This window comes from Larus michahellis, chromosome 4, assembly GCF_964199755.1.
Source record: "Larus michahellis chromosome 4, bLarMic1.1, whole genome shotgun sequence".
In the NCBI taxonomy this organism is placed as follows: Eukaryota; Metazoa; Chordata; class Aves; order Charadriiformes; family Laridae; genus Larus; species Larus michahellis.
The window spans coordinates 32,073,543-32,090,255 of record NC_133899.1 but is presented as its reverse complement, the minus strand read 5'-3'; the positions used below and the strand labels follow the sequence as shown (position 1 = coordinate 32,090,255).

The 16,713-nt window shown below is 45.7% G+C and overlaps 1 protein-coding gene across 2 annotated transcripts in view; it reads right to left on the bottom strand.

The window, feature by feature from the left end:
• AHNAK2 (AHNAK nucleoprotein 2) overlaps positions 1-16,329 on the bottom strand; it is an 82,426-nt gene extending 66,097 nt beyond the window's left edge. Inside the window, exon 1 of one of the 2 annotated variants that reach the window (XM_074583807.1) lies at positions 15,691-16,329. In XM_074583807.1, coding sequence (XP_074439908.1) covers positions 15,691-15,745 — 55 coding nt within the window. In that variant the 5' untranslated portion in view covers positions 15,746-16,329. The remainder of the gene's footprint in view (positions 1-15,690) is intronic. The other variant, XM_074583806.1, reaches the window with a different exon arrangement.
• Between the last annotated feature and the right edge of the window lie 384 nt (positions 16,330-16,713).

Here is a 16,713-nt window from a genome sequence, read left to right as displayed (position 1 = left end):
TGAACGCAGGCTGGAGAGAAAAACTACAGAGGCTGAAAGGGGGGTCGGGAGCAGAGAAGAGCACTGTTTCTGGGAGCACAGGAAACAGAACGCTGTCAGCAGTGAGTCCTGTTCTTCCATAATCACAGAATCTGTTCTCTCACACGAATGCTTGTGTTTTCAGTCTTTCTTTGCTTGTAAAGAAAAATATTTCCGTTTTCCTTTTCCTAAAAAAGGGTGTTTTGGAAGTGTTTGGAGAGTAGGAGGAGAACTGGATTTTAAAGATTTTTCCACAATGTTCATTAAAGTATTTGGAAAGCTAAATCAAGAAAATCAAGAAGTACTGATAGTTTACCTTTTTCTTCCCCCCCCCCTCAAATAATAAATTATCTAAAATTATTTTATTAATTAAAAGAATCCCAAGAAGTACCTAGATTGACCAGTGAAAATACACAACAGCAAAAAAGAAGGGAGAGGGGATGTAGCTTTGCTGTTTTCTACCTCATGCTTGGTCAGATTAATTATATAGAATCATAGACTTATAGAATGGTTTAGATTGGAAGAAGGAGGAAATCATAGAATGGTTTGGGTTGGAAGGGACCTTAAAGATCACCTAGTTCCAGCCCCCTGCCATGGGCAGGGACACCTCCCACTAGACCAGGCTGCTCAAAGCCCCATCCAGCCTGGCCTTGAACACTTCCAGGGATGGGGCAGCCACAACTTCCCTGGGAAACCTGTTCCAGTGCCTCACCACCCTCACAGTAAAGAGTTTCTTCCTAATACCTAATCTAAACCTACCCTCTTTCAGTTTAAAACTGTTATCCCTTGTCCTATCGCCCCAATCCCTGATAAAGAGTCCCTCCCCATCTTTCTTGTCGGCCCCCTTTAGGTACTGGAAGGCTGCTATGAGGTCTCCTCGGAGCCTTCTCTTCTCCAGGCTGAACAGCCCCAAGTCTCTCAGCCTGTCCTCATGTTAGTTTTTTTAAATACCTTTCTTTTTAAAAAATGGGGAAAAGTGTCCTTAAAAGTTTCTCATTTAAAATGAGTATCCCTATGGATAAATGGGTAACACAGATGTTATTGGGGATTTTTTTTTTCATGTATTTTTTAGCTGCTGCTAAGTTATTGCTCGAGGAACTGAAATGGATGTCTGTAGTGCTCCTTATGGCATCACTTAGGCAATCCTTCCCACTCATATGATCCCAAGCTCCCTCCAAGCCCCGCTGGCAGTAGCGGGATCCTGCATGGACCAGGCTCCTGCCCGGGCAGACCCACATGCCGCATCCCAGCCAATATTTCTGAGTAATGTCAGTGACTCAGGCAACAAACACATGTGACAACTCACAAGCAGCTCTGTGAAGGCTTCCCATTTCACACTAAATAGACACATGATTCATCACCTTCTCCTGCTGAGTGCATCCTATGTATAGAGGGATTCAGTTAAGCGGCACTGACCCTACCGATTTCCAAACTCAAAATCCTGCTCTCAGGAAACTATTCCTTTTCCAAATATGCAAAAAATCCATGACAGAGGAAAAGGTGTGATAAGGAAATAGAAAAGCAGAACTGCAATTAGCATCTGCCACACGCTTAAGTCTGATCTGTTAGTCCTTAATGAAGTTCTTTGGATGCATGAAGAGAAGCATGTTATCCTTAAAGCAGTATGGATGAAAGATAAGGATGCTGAATGTGCCAGTATGCAGCACAGGTCCTGCAGCGCCATGGGAAAACAGCATGGGTTCAGTCCTCGGGGCTGATGAGGACTCTGCGAGGTGGGGGTTGGTCTCTTCTTCCAAGTGACAGGCGATAGGACAAGAGGAAATGGCCTCAAGTTGTGCCAGGGGAGGTTTTAGACTGGATTTTACGAAAAAATTTTACACTGAAAGGGTTATTAAGCATTGGAACAGGCTGCCCAGGGAAGTGGTTGAGGCACCATCCCTGGAGGTATTTAAAAGATGGGTAGACATGGTGCTTAGAGATATGGTTTAGTGATGGTTTTTTGTCAGAGTTAGGTTGATGGTTGGACTTGACAATCTGAAAGGTCCCTCCCAACCTAGGCAATTCTATGATTCTATGACCCCCCTGAGTCCTCACAACTACGTGCAGCAGGAGCAGGCTCAGCCCCTAGTGTAAGAGAATAAAGCTCGATGACACAGCCTTATTTAGTTGGATTCAAAGAAAGTTTACCCAGGCTTTTATGTACAGCAATAGAAGGGCTCAGCGTGTCTTATGAGAAACTACTGCCTGAAGCCCATTTCCATCTGTAATTGTTAGCACAGCTGATTATTGTCCCTGGATTAAAGGAATCGCCCGTTATTCTGGGCTCCGCTTCGTGACTCAGCTCCTGAGAGCTATTTCGAGTGGCAGAGGGGAGAAGCTGCCAGGCTGGCATCCCCTTACGGTTTTCTTTGTGGAAATAGGATGTGGCTTTGCACAACAGGCGCTCGTGCTCTGCGAACTGTCTGAAGGGATTACACGGACTGGAGCCATAATCATATGCTCTGATATTGTTGATGCATTATAAATGGTCCATTATTCACCCGCATGAGGAAAGACAGAGGAACGGAAAATTAAAATGCGAAACTAGTGAGCACAAAAACTGAGCTAGTGATTCATGCTGTGTGGAAAATGGGCCTCACTGGGTGTAGGTCTGTAGTTCTCTAGAATTAAGTACAGCTACAGGGGCTAATAATTTAGCTCATTAACAACAATATTTGTCTTTCAGCCCTGAAAAATGCATGAGTAACAATGGCACACGCACCCTGTGCATCATGCTCTCGCTCATGGCAGAAGGAGGTGCACGAATATGTTGATAAGATGGCAGCACAGATTTTGCCTAGCACATAAAACCAACAACGTAAAACCAATAATTAACCTCGATTTGATCTGACTGTCTTGTGTTCCCTCCTCTTCTCATCTTCAGTTATGCTGAGTGCAGAGGTTTTCCCATTCACTCTTTTTTCTGAGCCCTTCTCATTGGAGGGGTTCAATAAGAAACACGACTATCACCACTTTGCCTCCTGCCGAGCTGCAGGATGGAGCTGGAGGGACTGAGCACCTCACATTGGGTGCTCGGCATTTCCAGCATGACCCCCTCAGAGACAGCTTTCTCCTCACCTTGCTTTCAGCATTTTCATCTCCAAGACTAATTCTGGAAACACATCCATAATGCTGTGGCCTAGGACCATTCTTTCCCTGCATTGGACTATTTCTGAAGTCCATTTTGCCAAGGAATCACAGCAGAAAGGCTGTAGAGTCTCTTTCCCAAGTACCCTCTCACTCTTTGATAAAAAAGTGCTCTCATCCTTCTCCTGAACAGCAAAATTTCAACAGGGAAAAGCAAATGAAACACGGTTTATATTTATAGTCAGATATAAAATTCTCACTCAAAGAGAAATGGATTTTTTCTCTGTGGAAAAGAACAAATTTCCTCTCCTGGATTTTGAACTTTATTCCTTTCTTAAAGATCCTTCAGAGAGAAATGAAGGACCCCATTAACCATCGCCATTTCGAAACGGATCATGCACCACAGAAAACCAGAAGCCTTTGGAGGTAACGGGAAGTCCCCAGGCAACAACCTGAAACTTTAAAACTGGCAAAGGAATGAAGGAGTGAAACATCCCAAATGCCCAATTAGTCAGTTTTATTATCATATCATGCGTGGTCTCTATGAAAACCTAGCCACATCTCACAAACTCTGAGACCATCAAAAAGATGCTGTATGTGCACACCCCATAATAAAGTTGTTAGAAACTCATAAGGAGGTTTCTAATGTGAGTCATGCTATCCAGGAAGAGATGAGACGGGGCAGTCAGCTCACTTTTAACCAGCAGCGTGAGCCCAGTGCAAAATCAGCAAATCAAGACGACCGTGGATATCGCAGACAAGTTTGAACAGTATTTTATTTACAGCCTCACAAATGCCTAAATCTCAACCAAGCTGCAAATCTAACTCCCTGCTCTGATTTGGAGGAAGGAGGGAGAGTGCAGATGCCAGCAACAACTTTGAAGATTTATTTGCACTCTGTAGCACTCACCTAACTTTCCAGTAAACTGGGAGAGAGGAGGACCAAGGGGTGTGAGACAGAGGAGCAAGGGCATGGATGAATTGGTCCTGGGTAACTGCACGGAAGACAAGCCTTAGTGAGACCTTAAAAGACAGCTTGGAAAAGAGAACAGTTTCAGGTACAGCATTAATCTTTCATTTTCTTCGTTTACACTTTTTTAATCTGGGGGAGCTTTTGACTGTTAAGAAGAGAACAAGTAATGACAGGGCAGCACTGCAGAACAGCCCTTGGGGTGCCTACGAACCAGAACAGGTTTAGGAATCAGCAGCTCAAGGCCCACAGCCATCATCCAGTGATCTGCAAAAAGGAAAATGTCATCCTGCCAGATGTTACCTAGAGCCTTACCAGCAAGACCGCCCATAAATTTTAAGAAACAGTCACTTTATGAAGACCAGACTGACCAGGCAATAGGCAGAGCTGGAGAACAGTGCCAGAGCCAGGATGGTGAGACCATTGGGTATGCGCCCCTGATAAAGTCAGCATGAGACAGGCAGGAGCCTGAAGCAGCCCTTCCTTCCCTACCACTGCAAGATTTTCTTAGCTACCTAACTTAGTTCAGTGGCCCTGTTTGTTCCCTCTTAAAATTTCTGTTTCTGGACAGAACATGTCCCTACCAGGAACATCCAACTCTTGGGGCAGGAGGGGGTTGGCAGTACATCAGGCCCTGCTTGGGACCAGCCCTACAGATTGTAGAGCTGGAGAGAGGAGCAAAAACTAGGGCAGGCATTACCGTAATACCTGCTGGAGAGACTAGGCTCAGGTACAGGTTGGACCTAGTCAAGGCTTGGCCAAGGAGAGCACATCTTCAGCCTGGACTGAACAAGGAGCATGGCGGAAACCTCCTGAGTTCTTGGAGACAGATGCCAGCAGTGCAGAAGCAGCTGGAATTTACTGCGTGGAGCAAGGAGGAAGGAAGTCTTGGAGAGATGGGTCTGGTGGGAAGCGGTCCTCTCAGGTGTGTAGCTAGGGTTTGCCCCTCGTGCATTTTCTGCCCATCACAACTGCATTTTACAAATCCTCTAGCACACAAGTTCATAGGGAAGTGTCTAGAGGAAGACTTTGAGCATGTATTAATAGTAGATTTAGAAATTGGATGGTAAGATTTTTCTAGCCAAGGTGTCTCCAAGGGATGGGCAAACAACACAATTCCCATTTTAGACCCCAAATTCTCACAGCAAAAGTTAAGAAAAACCAATACACAGAGGACTTACAGCTGTAAACTTCAAAACTATTGTTATTTCCTTGTGAAGCCTGGAAATCTCAGGCTGCAGAGCAAATAATTTTCAACCATGAAAGACTTAAGCTTTTAAGTGGCACTTTGCCAGCAGAAAGGTGGTGCGCATCAAAAATATTGCTTTTAATTTTAACTGTACCTGTTGACCCTGACCTGGTGGCAGATGGAACACATCAAACATTTCGTAATGCATAAATACCGCGCCACCCCACACAGGACGGACTCAGGACTTCCCATAGCATGATACACTGAAAGTCTACCCCTCCCCCTGTACCTATTGGCATCTAACAGGGCAAATAAAAGCTGATTTCAAAGCCACTGCTCCTTCCTGGGGGTCCCACAGCCTTCACATCCTTTTGTCTTTAAATTCAATCAGCACTATTCTCTATTTAACCTGAAAATAAGGATATCCCCCAGGTTTAGGCACATCCATGAATCTGCACATCTTATCGGTGATCACAAGCAATGAAGGACAAGAACAGCTGGTAGAAATGAGATTGCAGTTACAGGCTTTTGCACCAAGCCACACCTAACCTCTAGGCTGAGAAATCTGTGCATGCTCTAAGTCTGGAGGGGTGTCAGACAGCGTTTACTGAGAGCCAGCATTGGTAGATGCCTGGTTTAGGACTTTTCCATGATCCTTTGAAGTACCCATACAAGATAGAGCGGCAAGAACTAGTAGAAAATTGACACCCTCAAGCAAAGACAGACTTTTATTCTGGAAAAACTACTTAAATCCAATCTGCTGCTGTCTAATGTGTATGCCAGAGGGACAAAATATGGTGTAAAATAAGATCTCAGCAAGCCGAGATCCAGCTTACATATTTGGCCTGTTTAATCCAAGGATGAAAATAATTACACAAAGTCAGTCTAAGCAATCCCAGAAGGATCTGAACATATGAAATATAGTAATTGCAAGAAGCGGAAGGAAGGGAGAGCTACACCAGTTTCAGTTCCCCTTGGCTTTCTTAGACTTGTGTATGAATTTGGCCCAGAAAACTGTCTGGCGTTGGGGATGATGATCATTCATCCCTTCTATTTGCACAAGAATGTGGGAAGGGCTTAGAAAAAGCGCCTCTTCTCCCATCTGGGGGCCTGGGTGGGTGCCAGTTAAGTTCAATGATTCATAACCATTTCAATAAGCTCCTTGCCACTCTCTATTTTGCAGGCGTTTGTAAAGAAAGCGAATGTACATGCCGCAGCAGCACGTAGGTTGCTCTGTCAGGACAGGGGGTATCCTACTTTCTTCTGTTCATCATGACAGCAATACCAGGAGAAGGGGAAATAAAACCAGTTTATCACCTTAGCACACATCCAGCGAGGCTTTCAAACACCAGTAGCTGGGGAAAAGAGAGAGAAGAGACCTAACACACAGGTAGAAGCTCTTATGCGGTATGTGCTCAGAGAAGCAAGAGACTGCATCTTCTTGAGGGCACCAGGAGCCTGTCCTGCACGTCTGCAGCAGCGACCGCAAGGCAGCATGAGGAAAGGCAATGAGAGACGTGCTGCACGAGGCGAGCTCCTACCTGGAAGTCGTGGGCAGGTCTCGGTCTCCTGGCTGACAGCAGTCCCTGCCGTGATGAATGAGGCGCTTTGGGTCATTCATGGGCCCAGGTCCCAGGGTGGGGCAGGCGGGGCGGCTTGGGCTCCAAACCCCGCCTCACATCATGTGAGCCCTTCACGGCTAGGTCTTCCCAGAGGCAACTCCCTTTGCCCATTCTGTGTTTCCGTAACCCATCATGAGCTTCTCTGCCTGTTGAGCAGCGAATTGCAGCCATTCTGCCTTGCCTTTGAACGTTTGCCAAGACTTTGTTTGTTTTCTCTTCTGTTTCAAACATTCTTTGTGTCTTTCTGGCTCAGTTAATTAGCTACAATACTCAGCTTCTCCAGTTTTTAAGTGCTGCCCAAATAATAGCTGATCATATGTAGAGAGACTTTAAAGCCTGTAGCTATGCTGAAAAATGAAGGTGCAACTCTGCCTATGGCCGATTCATACAGCTGATGCACATAACAACATCAGAGAAGACCTGGTTGCTTGGGGTTAATGACCATAGTAGGGTTCGTGCCTTGGTTTCTGTAGTGGCCTGCAGCCAAAACTACCACATCTTTGCTCCCAGTCCTGGCACAGATCAGTCAATTAAGGTAATAGGAGGGGACTTTTTATAAGGGCATGTTGTGATAGGACAAGGGGTAATGGCTTTAAACTGAAAGACAGTAGATTTAGATTAAAGATAAGGAAGAAATTCTTCACTGTGAGGGTGGTGAGGCACTGGAACAGGTTTCCCAGGGAAGTTGTGGATGCCCCATCCCTGTAAGTGTTCAAGGCCAGGCTGGATGGGGTTTTGAGCAGCCTGGTCTAGTGGGAGGCGTCCCTGCCCATGGCAGGGGGGTTGGAACTCGGTGATCTTTAAGGTCCCTTCCAATCTAAACTATTCTATGAGTCTGGATAATTAACAACACCTGCAGTTGCAGGAGGGGTATCTGGGACATAAAGAGAGAATGGCACTGCAAACTGGCTGCAAGAGAACATCTCCAAGGGGTCTTCTGCAGCCAGAAAGGGTGGGAAGCCTGAGCAAGAGGCACCTGGGGAATGGGAGGAACAGTCTCAGGACTGCTCAGGACAAGAGGTGAGGAGAAGGAGAGAAAGGCCGTGCATAGCCAAGAAGATCAGGACGAAAAGTGGTCTGAGATATTTGGAGCAGTTGTATCAGATGGACCCTCAGACTGTATTTTAGAGGTTTATCTGAGCTGGACTATTCCTACAACCCCATGATGTTGCTTATCTTTACCTATCACAAGGCAGTCTGTCCAGGGGTTAAAACTGCAGTTTTCAGCCATGTGGCAGGCTGTTGTAATCCATCTCTATTACATAACCCAGCAAATATTTTGCTAAAGTTCAGTCAGATTGCAGGACTGATGCTGGTGAGGAGCATATTCTCCTTTATGATTTTTTTCCCTTTGGAAATCAGGACAGTGAAATGCAAATGGCAGCTTTTCCTCTTCTTGCCTAATTCAGTGGCCAAGCAAAGGCACTGCGCTCCCTCTCATACCAGTCATGTTCTGCTTATCGAGGAAAAGGTTAACATTTCTCCTTTCCCTACTCGCTCCTGCGGTGGCACAGAACAGAGATAAGAGAGTAAGAGACAAGCATGGCACAAGTCAAGCAAAGAACTGGAAACAGGGTAGGGAGGAGGCAAGTTATCCTTAGCTGGAATTAGGTGGAGCTCAACTATTCTCGTGCTGTTTTGCCAAGGTCACTCTGGATTAAGAGGGGACATGAAGGGGAAGGGAGGGAGACAAGAAGAGTCTTGTTATTTAGCTTCTCCCTGAGACTGTTTATAGGTTGTTTGACATAATTTCATGATCATTCATGGCAAAGCTTTCCTAGGCTGTTTTCTTCATCCTCCCTTTAATGCTACTGCTGCCTTTCTGGTGATGTGGGATCTGCGTGGCTCTCCAAGTCTCATATTTTCTCCTGCTCCTCCTCAACTGTGTAGGGACCAGAGCCCAACCCTGCTTCTCTCTTCTCATCAGGTTGTTGGCCCTTCTCTGTAATACAGAGAACAGCTGTTGAAGACTGTTGGGCCAGATCACTGTTTGCTCTATACTTCACAACAGCTTGAGATCCAGCTCCTTCACACTTTGCTGCTGAAACTCACCTTTTTCATCTTTTTCCATACCTTCTGTTTTAATCCTTTTTGTTTTCCTAATCATTGCTTTAACCCCCATTTACTAAAGCTTTTTGTGGTCCAACTACCTCTTCCAGTTACACTAGTGTGAATCCAGAGTAAATCTGCTGATGTAATTTGGATTATAAAATACGAGATAACTATACGTACCATCAGCTAGAGCCAAAACCAATGTCACCATCATCAGCATTTTCTCGCTGTTGTTCCCAATATCAAAGAGAGACTGTAGTCTGGGAATGGTGATACTAATCATCAGACTTGGAGTTAAGTTGCATAATTTGCCTACTTCAACCTTCTCCACGTGCTTTTCAGCCATTAATTAAATATAGGAGCCCAATAAAGACAAGGGTAATAATTTTTAGGGTGAGGCTCTAAGAAGGCAGCAATGTTCTCAAAGGCACATATCAAGGGTCCAACCTGGCTTTATGATGAAATCCCCCATTGATTTTATTAGCTCACAGTCAGTGATAGGAGTCAACAGAAGAGTCCCCATCTCTTGTCCCTGTCCTACCAGAACATTGATCCCACTGAGAGAAGGGGTGCCACAGAAGTGCTGAGTCTTTTCCATGGCACAGTTGTATTGAATTTGGAGTTGGTAGAAGAATCTTTTCTTGATCTTTCTTTAAATAGTGGCAAAGGAAACTTGAATATGAATGTCTGGAACAAACCACCCCATATAGCATTGGTTTTACTGGGGCCTATCACATTTCGTCTTCCAGTCCGTGTCATCAGGCTTCCTTGGGAGTCTGGGGTGGATTTACCCCTTTTATGCTGCTGAGTCCCAAAGGGATTTACTGATGTTGATCATCAGTCCAGGCCGAGCACTGCTTTGGTACTGCCAGACCTCGAAAACAAAAGTGTGGAGAACCCGATGTGTTCTATATTCATCCACATTCACAGCACCTCTCCTGAACAACATGTGATGCCACAGTAGCTTCCTGCTGTGTGTCATGAACTTTTAAAAAAAATAGAGAGCGAGTCTGGAAAACTTCCCAGATTATGCAGTGCATCTGCCTTCTGTGCTCTAAGAAAAGGGTGAAGGTGATAGGGCTGTTTCCTCTTCTTTTCCTGGCGCATAGGTGTGCATCACGCTCTCACACTGGACTAATCTGCTGGTCTATCCCAGCTACGTGTTTCATTAGAAAAAGTTTGTGTTGAGGTGACATGGAAAGCTCTGTGGCAATAAAGGACAGATGAGGCAGTTTTGTTTGCTGCCTCTTGTGTATTCTATGAACGCAGCATTAAATGCAGGTAAAAGAGTGCATGCTATCATTGACAATTAAATTACTAGCATAAATTTACTAATATTTCTCCAACAGTGATTTTAACAGCTGGAGAGATTTTTTTTTCAGCCTCTTCTGACAGAGGAACTCACACTGATAGAAATCTAATGGTGCAATTGTGCTAAAGAAAACCCTGCAAGCACAGCCACGGCTAATTACTCTAACCTCAGACCTGGCTGCTGTCCCCACGGTGAGGCTCTGTGCAGGTACATGGGCTAGCAGGGTTAGCCGAGGAACAGACTAATGGAGAAACAGGATTGAAAGGTTATACTTGTGCAACCCTTATGGCCTCAAAGATACTTTGACACAAATTGGAGATGTTACGCCAGTAAGTTTTGGTACATAGATATTACAATTTGGTAGTAGTATCTAATTCTAGTAAGCATGTAGGGTTAAGCCTAGAAAAATCAGGATCTTGTAGGCATTTTCAAACTCGTCTGTGTCTCACAGCCGAATACAATGATTAATTCTCTGTGTTGACATAAAGGCAGGGATGTATCCTTGCAAGATGGCTATTCCTTTGGTGTTTGACAGATTGGTGGCCTTCATTGCCTAGGATGAATGGGTGCTAGCATGGGCAGGCCGGGCTGAATGGAGCTCCCTCATGCAGAAGACCAGCTCCATGTGCCTTTTCTTTGACAGTAACAATGGCCTTAGGAGCTCCTCATTATCCCCTCTCTTGAACCTCCTCAGTGCCACGCCATCCCCAACGGTGCACTCTACGTCAGACCAGGGTAAAAATAACCCTCCTGCAACCTCACTGCCAACCAAAAACCCATGGGGATCATAGAATCATAGAATGGTTAGAGTTGGAAGGGACCTTAAAGATCACCTAGTTCCAACCCACCTGCCATGGGCAGGGACACCTCTTACTAGACCAGGCTGCTCAAAGCCCCATCCAGCCTGGCCTTGAACACTTCCAGGGATGAGGCATCTACAGCTTCCCCAGGGCAACCTGTTCCAGTGCCTCACCACCCTCATAGTGAAGAATTTCTTCCTAATATCTAATCTAAATCTGCCCTCTTCCAGTTTAAAGCCATTACCCCTTGTCCTATCACTACATGCCCTTGTAAAAAGTTGCTCTCCAGCTTTCTTGTAGGCCCCCTTCAGATACTGGAAGGCTGCTATAAAGTCTTCCCAGAGCCTTCTCTTCTCCAAGCCAGATATCCCACTGCTAAATAATGCAGCCCTGAGTTCCCCGTGGATTCAGGTTACCCGTGGTGGCCGCGCTGGCAGATGTTAAGGGAAAGATGGGCTGGGAATGGGATGGTGATCGGGACAAGGGTGCACGGCACTGTACTCCCAGGAAATACAAGGTCCATGTGCATGGGTCACTGGCATGGGGTGACTGTGTGTGCTTGAAGCTCGGACCCAGGCTTATTTTGCAGCCATTCCTCTGTATGGACAAGCCCAGCCTGGCTGTTTGTTTGCTGTTTGTCTTGGCGGCGAGTCCCCGCATCAAACCGAGGGTGTCATTTCTCTCCAGCGGCAGCAGCCCACACCAGAGCGAGTAGCAATAGCAGCGGCCCCAGAGGCCCTTGCTGGCGGGGGCGCTCCCTGGCCTTTGCTTTGCATTCCTCCACCTCTCGCCCAGTAACAAGGGCTCTGAAAAAGAGGTTGTTGCAGCCAGAGTGGCTTGGACAGAAACAGGCGGCGCGCGAACCACTGGGCAAATGCACCACAAGTCCAAATTGCTCAGGGAGGAGCGCTCTACCAAAGCTAACTTGAGATCTCTGTTCATTCTTCCTCCTCCTTGAAGTTTTGAAATGCAGCAGTAAAGAAAAATCAACATTTTTCAGCTGGTTTTGGTTTGCTCCCAGGGTATGTCTGTTCCTTGCATGAATCAGAAACTGTGGCAAACACAATGTGCTGTGCCTCTAACGGGTACATACCATCCTCATTTCTTGCAGTTAGATGGAGAACAGCAATACACTTTATTGCCCAGTGGATGGACAAAGAAAGCCTTGTTGCCTGTGGAACTCTGTCATGCTGAGGTTTCTTTTCCACTTGGTGCTCATATGTCACCAAAGGGCCCGTGCCTACCCATTGGAAATAGATGTGTGAAACTAATAACCAAAAATAAAAACTCTGGAGGGAGGGAGATGCCTCCGGAGGGAGGGAGAACAGAGAGAAGCCAGAGCGATGCAATTTACTGAGCCTGATTCACAGTGCTGGGAGGGAGCTCTGCCAGAGCCAGATGAATCAGATTCCCTTTCAGTCGGTGCTGGCACCACAGTTATTTTGGTGTCACCATGGGAAGAAGGAGTGTATATTTGGGAAGCATTACTGGACAGTGAGTTTGACACCCTGACACATCTGCTGAAACCGAAACGGCTTGTGTCATTCTAATGTTATACTCACTGAAAGAAGCAAAAGGAAGGAAAATGAAATATGCTGGCATGTCAGGTCAGAGCCTCTCCTGAGAGCCGGGGAGGGTGTTCCTCACCCGAGCTGGGAGTCTGGCTCCTACAGGTTTTGTTTATCTCTGTCTCGTAATGCGTCTGAAATAGATGTTGTTACAGCTTGTAGACAAACATCTTGAGAAAATATTTCTAAGAAAAAATGCAGCTCAGCTGGCATTTTGGTTTAGATCCTCAAAATCTGTAGGCCGTATTCAGCAGCTCGTGAGACAGAATGTACACCCAGCCCTCGCCGTGCCTTTGGCATTGCAGATAAGAAGAAGAGAAGGGATGTCACTGTGCTTTTAGTGGTTTTTAGATGTCACACCTTGCGATGGAATCCTGCCCAGGGGCTTTCACAGCTCTGGCTGATCTCAGGAACCCACTTGTGTGCAATTCTCACACGGTGCGAAGATGAACCTGGCACCTGAGATGCAGCAACATTGCAGTTCAAGTGCCCATTCAGCAAAGTCCTAAAATACACGCTTTGCTTTGACCCTGTGCTCCAATCCTGTGGCAACCAGGAGGCCATACAAACTTGCTCAAGTGTCTTACTAACTTTCAGAGACTGCCATTGATTTTGGGGGGGTTTAGGTCACTCCCCAAACAAGGTAAAGAATAGGTTTAGAAAACGCTTGTGCTAGAAAGACCTTTATATTTGGGAATTTGGCCAATTGCGACAGTTTGCTGATGCGGATGTTCTCTTCTACTTATTTGTTGTTCTGACTCAAAAATTATCCATGAAAAACATTGTCTCGGTGTTCATCAACAACTGCAAAATGCTGCCGGCATCCTCCAGATGTCAGATCTGAGTGCATGCTTGTGCTTGCCTGGCTAATAAAGAAAACTGGCAAATTTTTGTTTATCTGTTTCTCACCTATGTCATCATGACAGTCAGCTAAAGCAAAGGCAGATGAATATAGGCAGCAGAGACAGCAGCTTACGAAACGAGCCTATTTTTAACAAGCCTTCCTTCCATGCTGCGGAGGAAACAAGGGATTTAATATGCGCTTCTTGATGTGGGATTCATCGTGTGGTTTCCCCACCCTTGTTCAGATGAGTCTGCCCCATCACCATGCTGATAGTCCTTCTCTCTTTCTCCTCCGCTTGGCAGGCTTTCTCAAACACATATCACATGCCCCGGGCAGCCAGCCAGCCTACCTGTCTGAGAAAAACAGACCTGCTTTTCCCTGCCGCACCCTGACCTCCGAGGATGATAACCCGTTGTCAAGAAACATCAGCAATAACTGTTTGGAAAACAGACGCCTGTCAAGTTTCACATGCAACTGGCTCTACATGCCGCGTCCTTTCCCAGCGGGGACCTTGTTGTCCGTGCCATGGCCCCATTCCTGCTCTGCACCTCCCAGGCCAGGCACCGGGGTCCGGTTGGTGCTGTAGCGTGACCCGGTACAGGAGATGCTCCCCTTGAGCGTGACCCACCGCAGCATCCTTTCGCACCACCAGCAAACTGGTACCGGGGAGATGACAACCCATGTTCGTGACATGGGAGAATTTTGTTCCCTCGGAAAAAAACCCACCCAAACCTTTTTGCTAATTAGTGGGGAAAGCCTGGAGGGTGGAACGCTCTGTTGGTGTTTTGGTTTTATTTCTTTCTATTAGGTAGCATCTAGAAGTCCCATCAACGTCTCTGATGTGGTAAATAGCAAGAGCCACAAAACTATTATGTTTGCTAAAGAAGTAAATCTGTGCAGGCAGACAAAAATTAAGAAAATGATACTACTGAAAAAGTCACATTTGTAAAAGAAAATCTCTCCTCCAAAACTTGTATTGAGGATATTTTGAGCAAATCATACTGAATTACTGTCTGGGCGTAGTCCTAAAATACTTGCCATAACCTTATACCAATTCAATTACTTAATGTAAACACCAGGTAACGAGCCGAGGGTTGGACTGTATCTTTTCGCTGGGTGGAGAGAAGTGACTTATTCCTTGAGTCGTCTCCCTGATTTCAACAAGCCAGCTTAAGCAATAAGGATGCTACTTGGTGTGACTGGAAGTCTGACAAGCAATTTCTGACCTTCCATTGTTGTGGAAAACATAATCCTAAACTATTTACAAAAGAAAAGAAGACATTAAAAAAAAACCCACCAAAACAAAAAACTTCCCTACTTTTAGGCTATCAAAATGTTTACAGACTGTGTTTTGTAGATTATAACTTCTTCTACCAGAATAAATAGTGAGGAAATTTATTGCAGAATGTAGATAAACATAGATTTTGTATATTTTAGGAAAAAAAAAAAGATACTGTAGAAATTTCACATTCTTGGCATTTTTGTAGACACAACCTTAAGACTACTAGTTGCTTATTTTAAAACAGGTTAATATGTGCATAAACTAAAGAGCAGATCTGTAATTTATTGATATGCTTCTGCCAGCTAAGAACTGGTTTTCATTACTCTTTTGACTCATTCCTCCAGTCATCACTGTTCTGCTTCAACAATATTTTATATTAAAACGTGTGTGTTTTCCCCTTTAAAAAAAAGAGGTTAAATTTCTCCTTTCCTTCTGCTCCGCAGTCGGGAAACACAGGAAAAAAAAAGCCCTTCTTCCAGAGTGCTGTATTGTTCAGCCAACAGATTGAATACAGAGCATAGAACACGTTGAATTCGCAAACATACACTACGCAGCGCAGCTTTTAGCTATTGTAAATGCCAGGTAGGTTGTATCATGCACTGTATCCTGCTAGTCGCTTCCTAATCGCTATGAGAAATGAAGGGCAAGCATGTGAATTGAGGCATGCAACCCGAAACAGTTAATTCAGACATGACTGAATTTAATTTGTTTACAAAGTCAAAGGCTCCCTTAAGCTTAGCTTCAACATAATGCAGGCACCGAGGAAAGTTTAGAGGAGGAAACGACAGGCTTTTCTTAACTCTATTTTTCCTTATCTGATTCATGCAGCATCAGAGAAAGCCACACCCTAGAAGCTGCAGGGTTTGCCTCGGAGGTTGGTTCGCAGCTAGCAGAGCACAGAAAAGCAGAAGCAGAATACAGAAAAGTATAGAAAATGTAAGCCCACCACTGGCTGGAGATCCTGGCCAGTTAGGAAGAACTAGATGAAAGCAGTCACACATCTTGGTAGATTATGGTGGTAGAGCAATAACAAGAGAAGAAAACTTTGTCTTTTCAGAGGATCCCAGTGCAGAATCAGTCCCAATCCAGAGGAGGAGACGGAGACTTTGTGATTCTGTGCAGCAGGAAAAGTGCAGCTAGACTGAAACTAAATGCTGACACACTCCTTAGCCTCTCGGTGAATATACATCCTTGGATGCCAACCAGATTATTCCGGGCTGCCCTGCATCGCATTATGCCTGACTGATCGCTGCTTGCAGAGCTGGAGCTTCAGGTCATTGCAGAGAGAGAGAAGGAGTGATGTGGATGTTCCTAGCAGAACCCGAAGACACTTAGGGAGATTGATAAAGGATGCCCAGGCTGCCTGGCTGCCCGATTGGCTGCTGCGCTCCCCGAGCTCCAGTTGAGAGGGCAAGCTGACAGGGAGAGCGCAGCCTCCTCCCAGTGATGGAGAGGGCCAGGGCAGCCCCGCGGGGAAAGGGACCGAGAAACGGCAAGGCAGGTTTCTAAATGCTTCCCCGGGAGAAGGCAGGGAGGTGTGCAAGAATGGGGAGCAGACCCCGGGATTTTCCCTTCCCTGCGAGGCAGGACTTGATCCACACCCCCCCTGAAGCCAGCAGAAGGGATCCCACTCATCTGCCAGTGCTTAAAAATCACATACTTAAACTCTGGTCACCCAGCAAAGGAAGGGGTTTGGGACACATCGTGAGAATGAACTTCAGTTTGTGGCCAGCTACTTACCACCGTCAAGGATGAAAAAGAGCAAAATATAAATTATACGTAGATCTTCAGTGTTGTGCTTATGATAATGCTCAGACATTTATGCAATGCACATCAGACAAAGAAATCCCAAAGTCCCTCCATGCCTTTCATTAGTAATATTTACAAAACATGGAAATCATGCTGCCTGTTCCACATGCAACCAGCCTGGGGCCAAAACCAGCTGCTGTGCAAGAACGCACATTAGGCC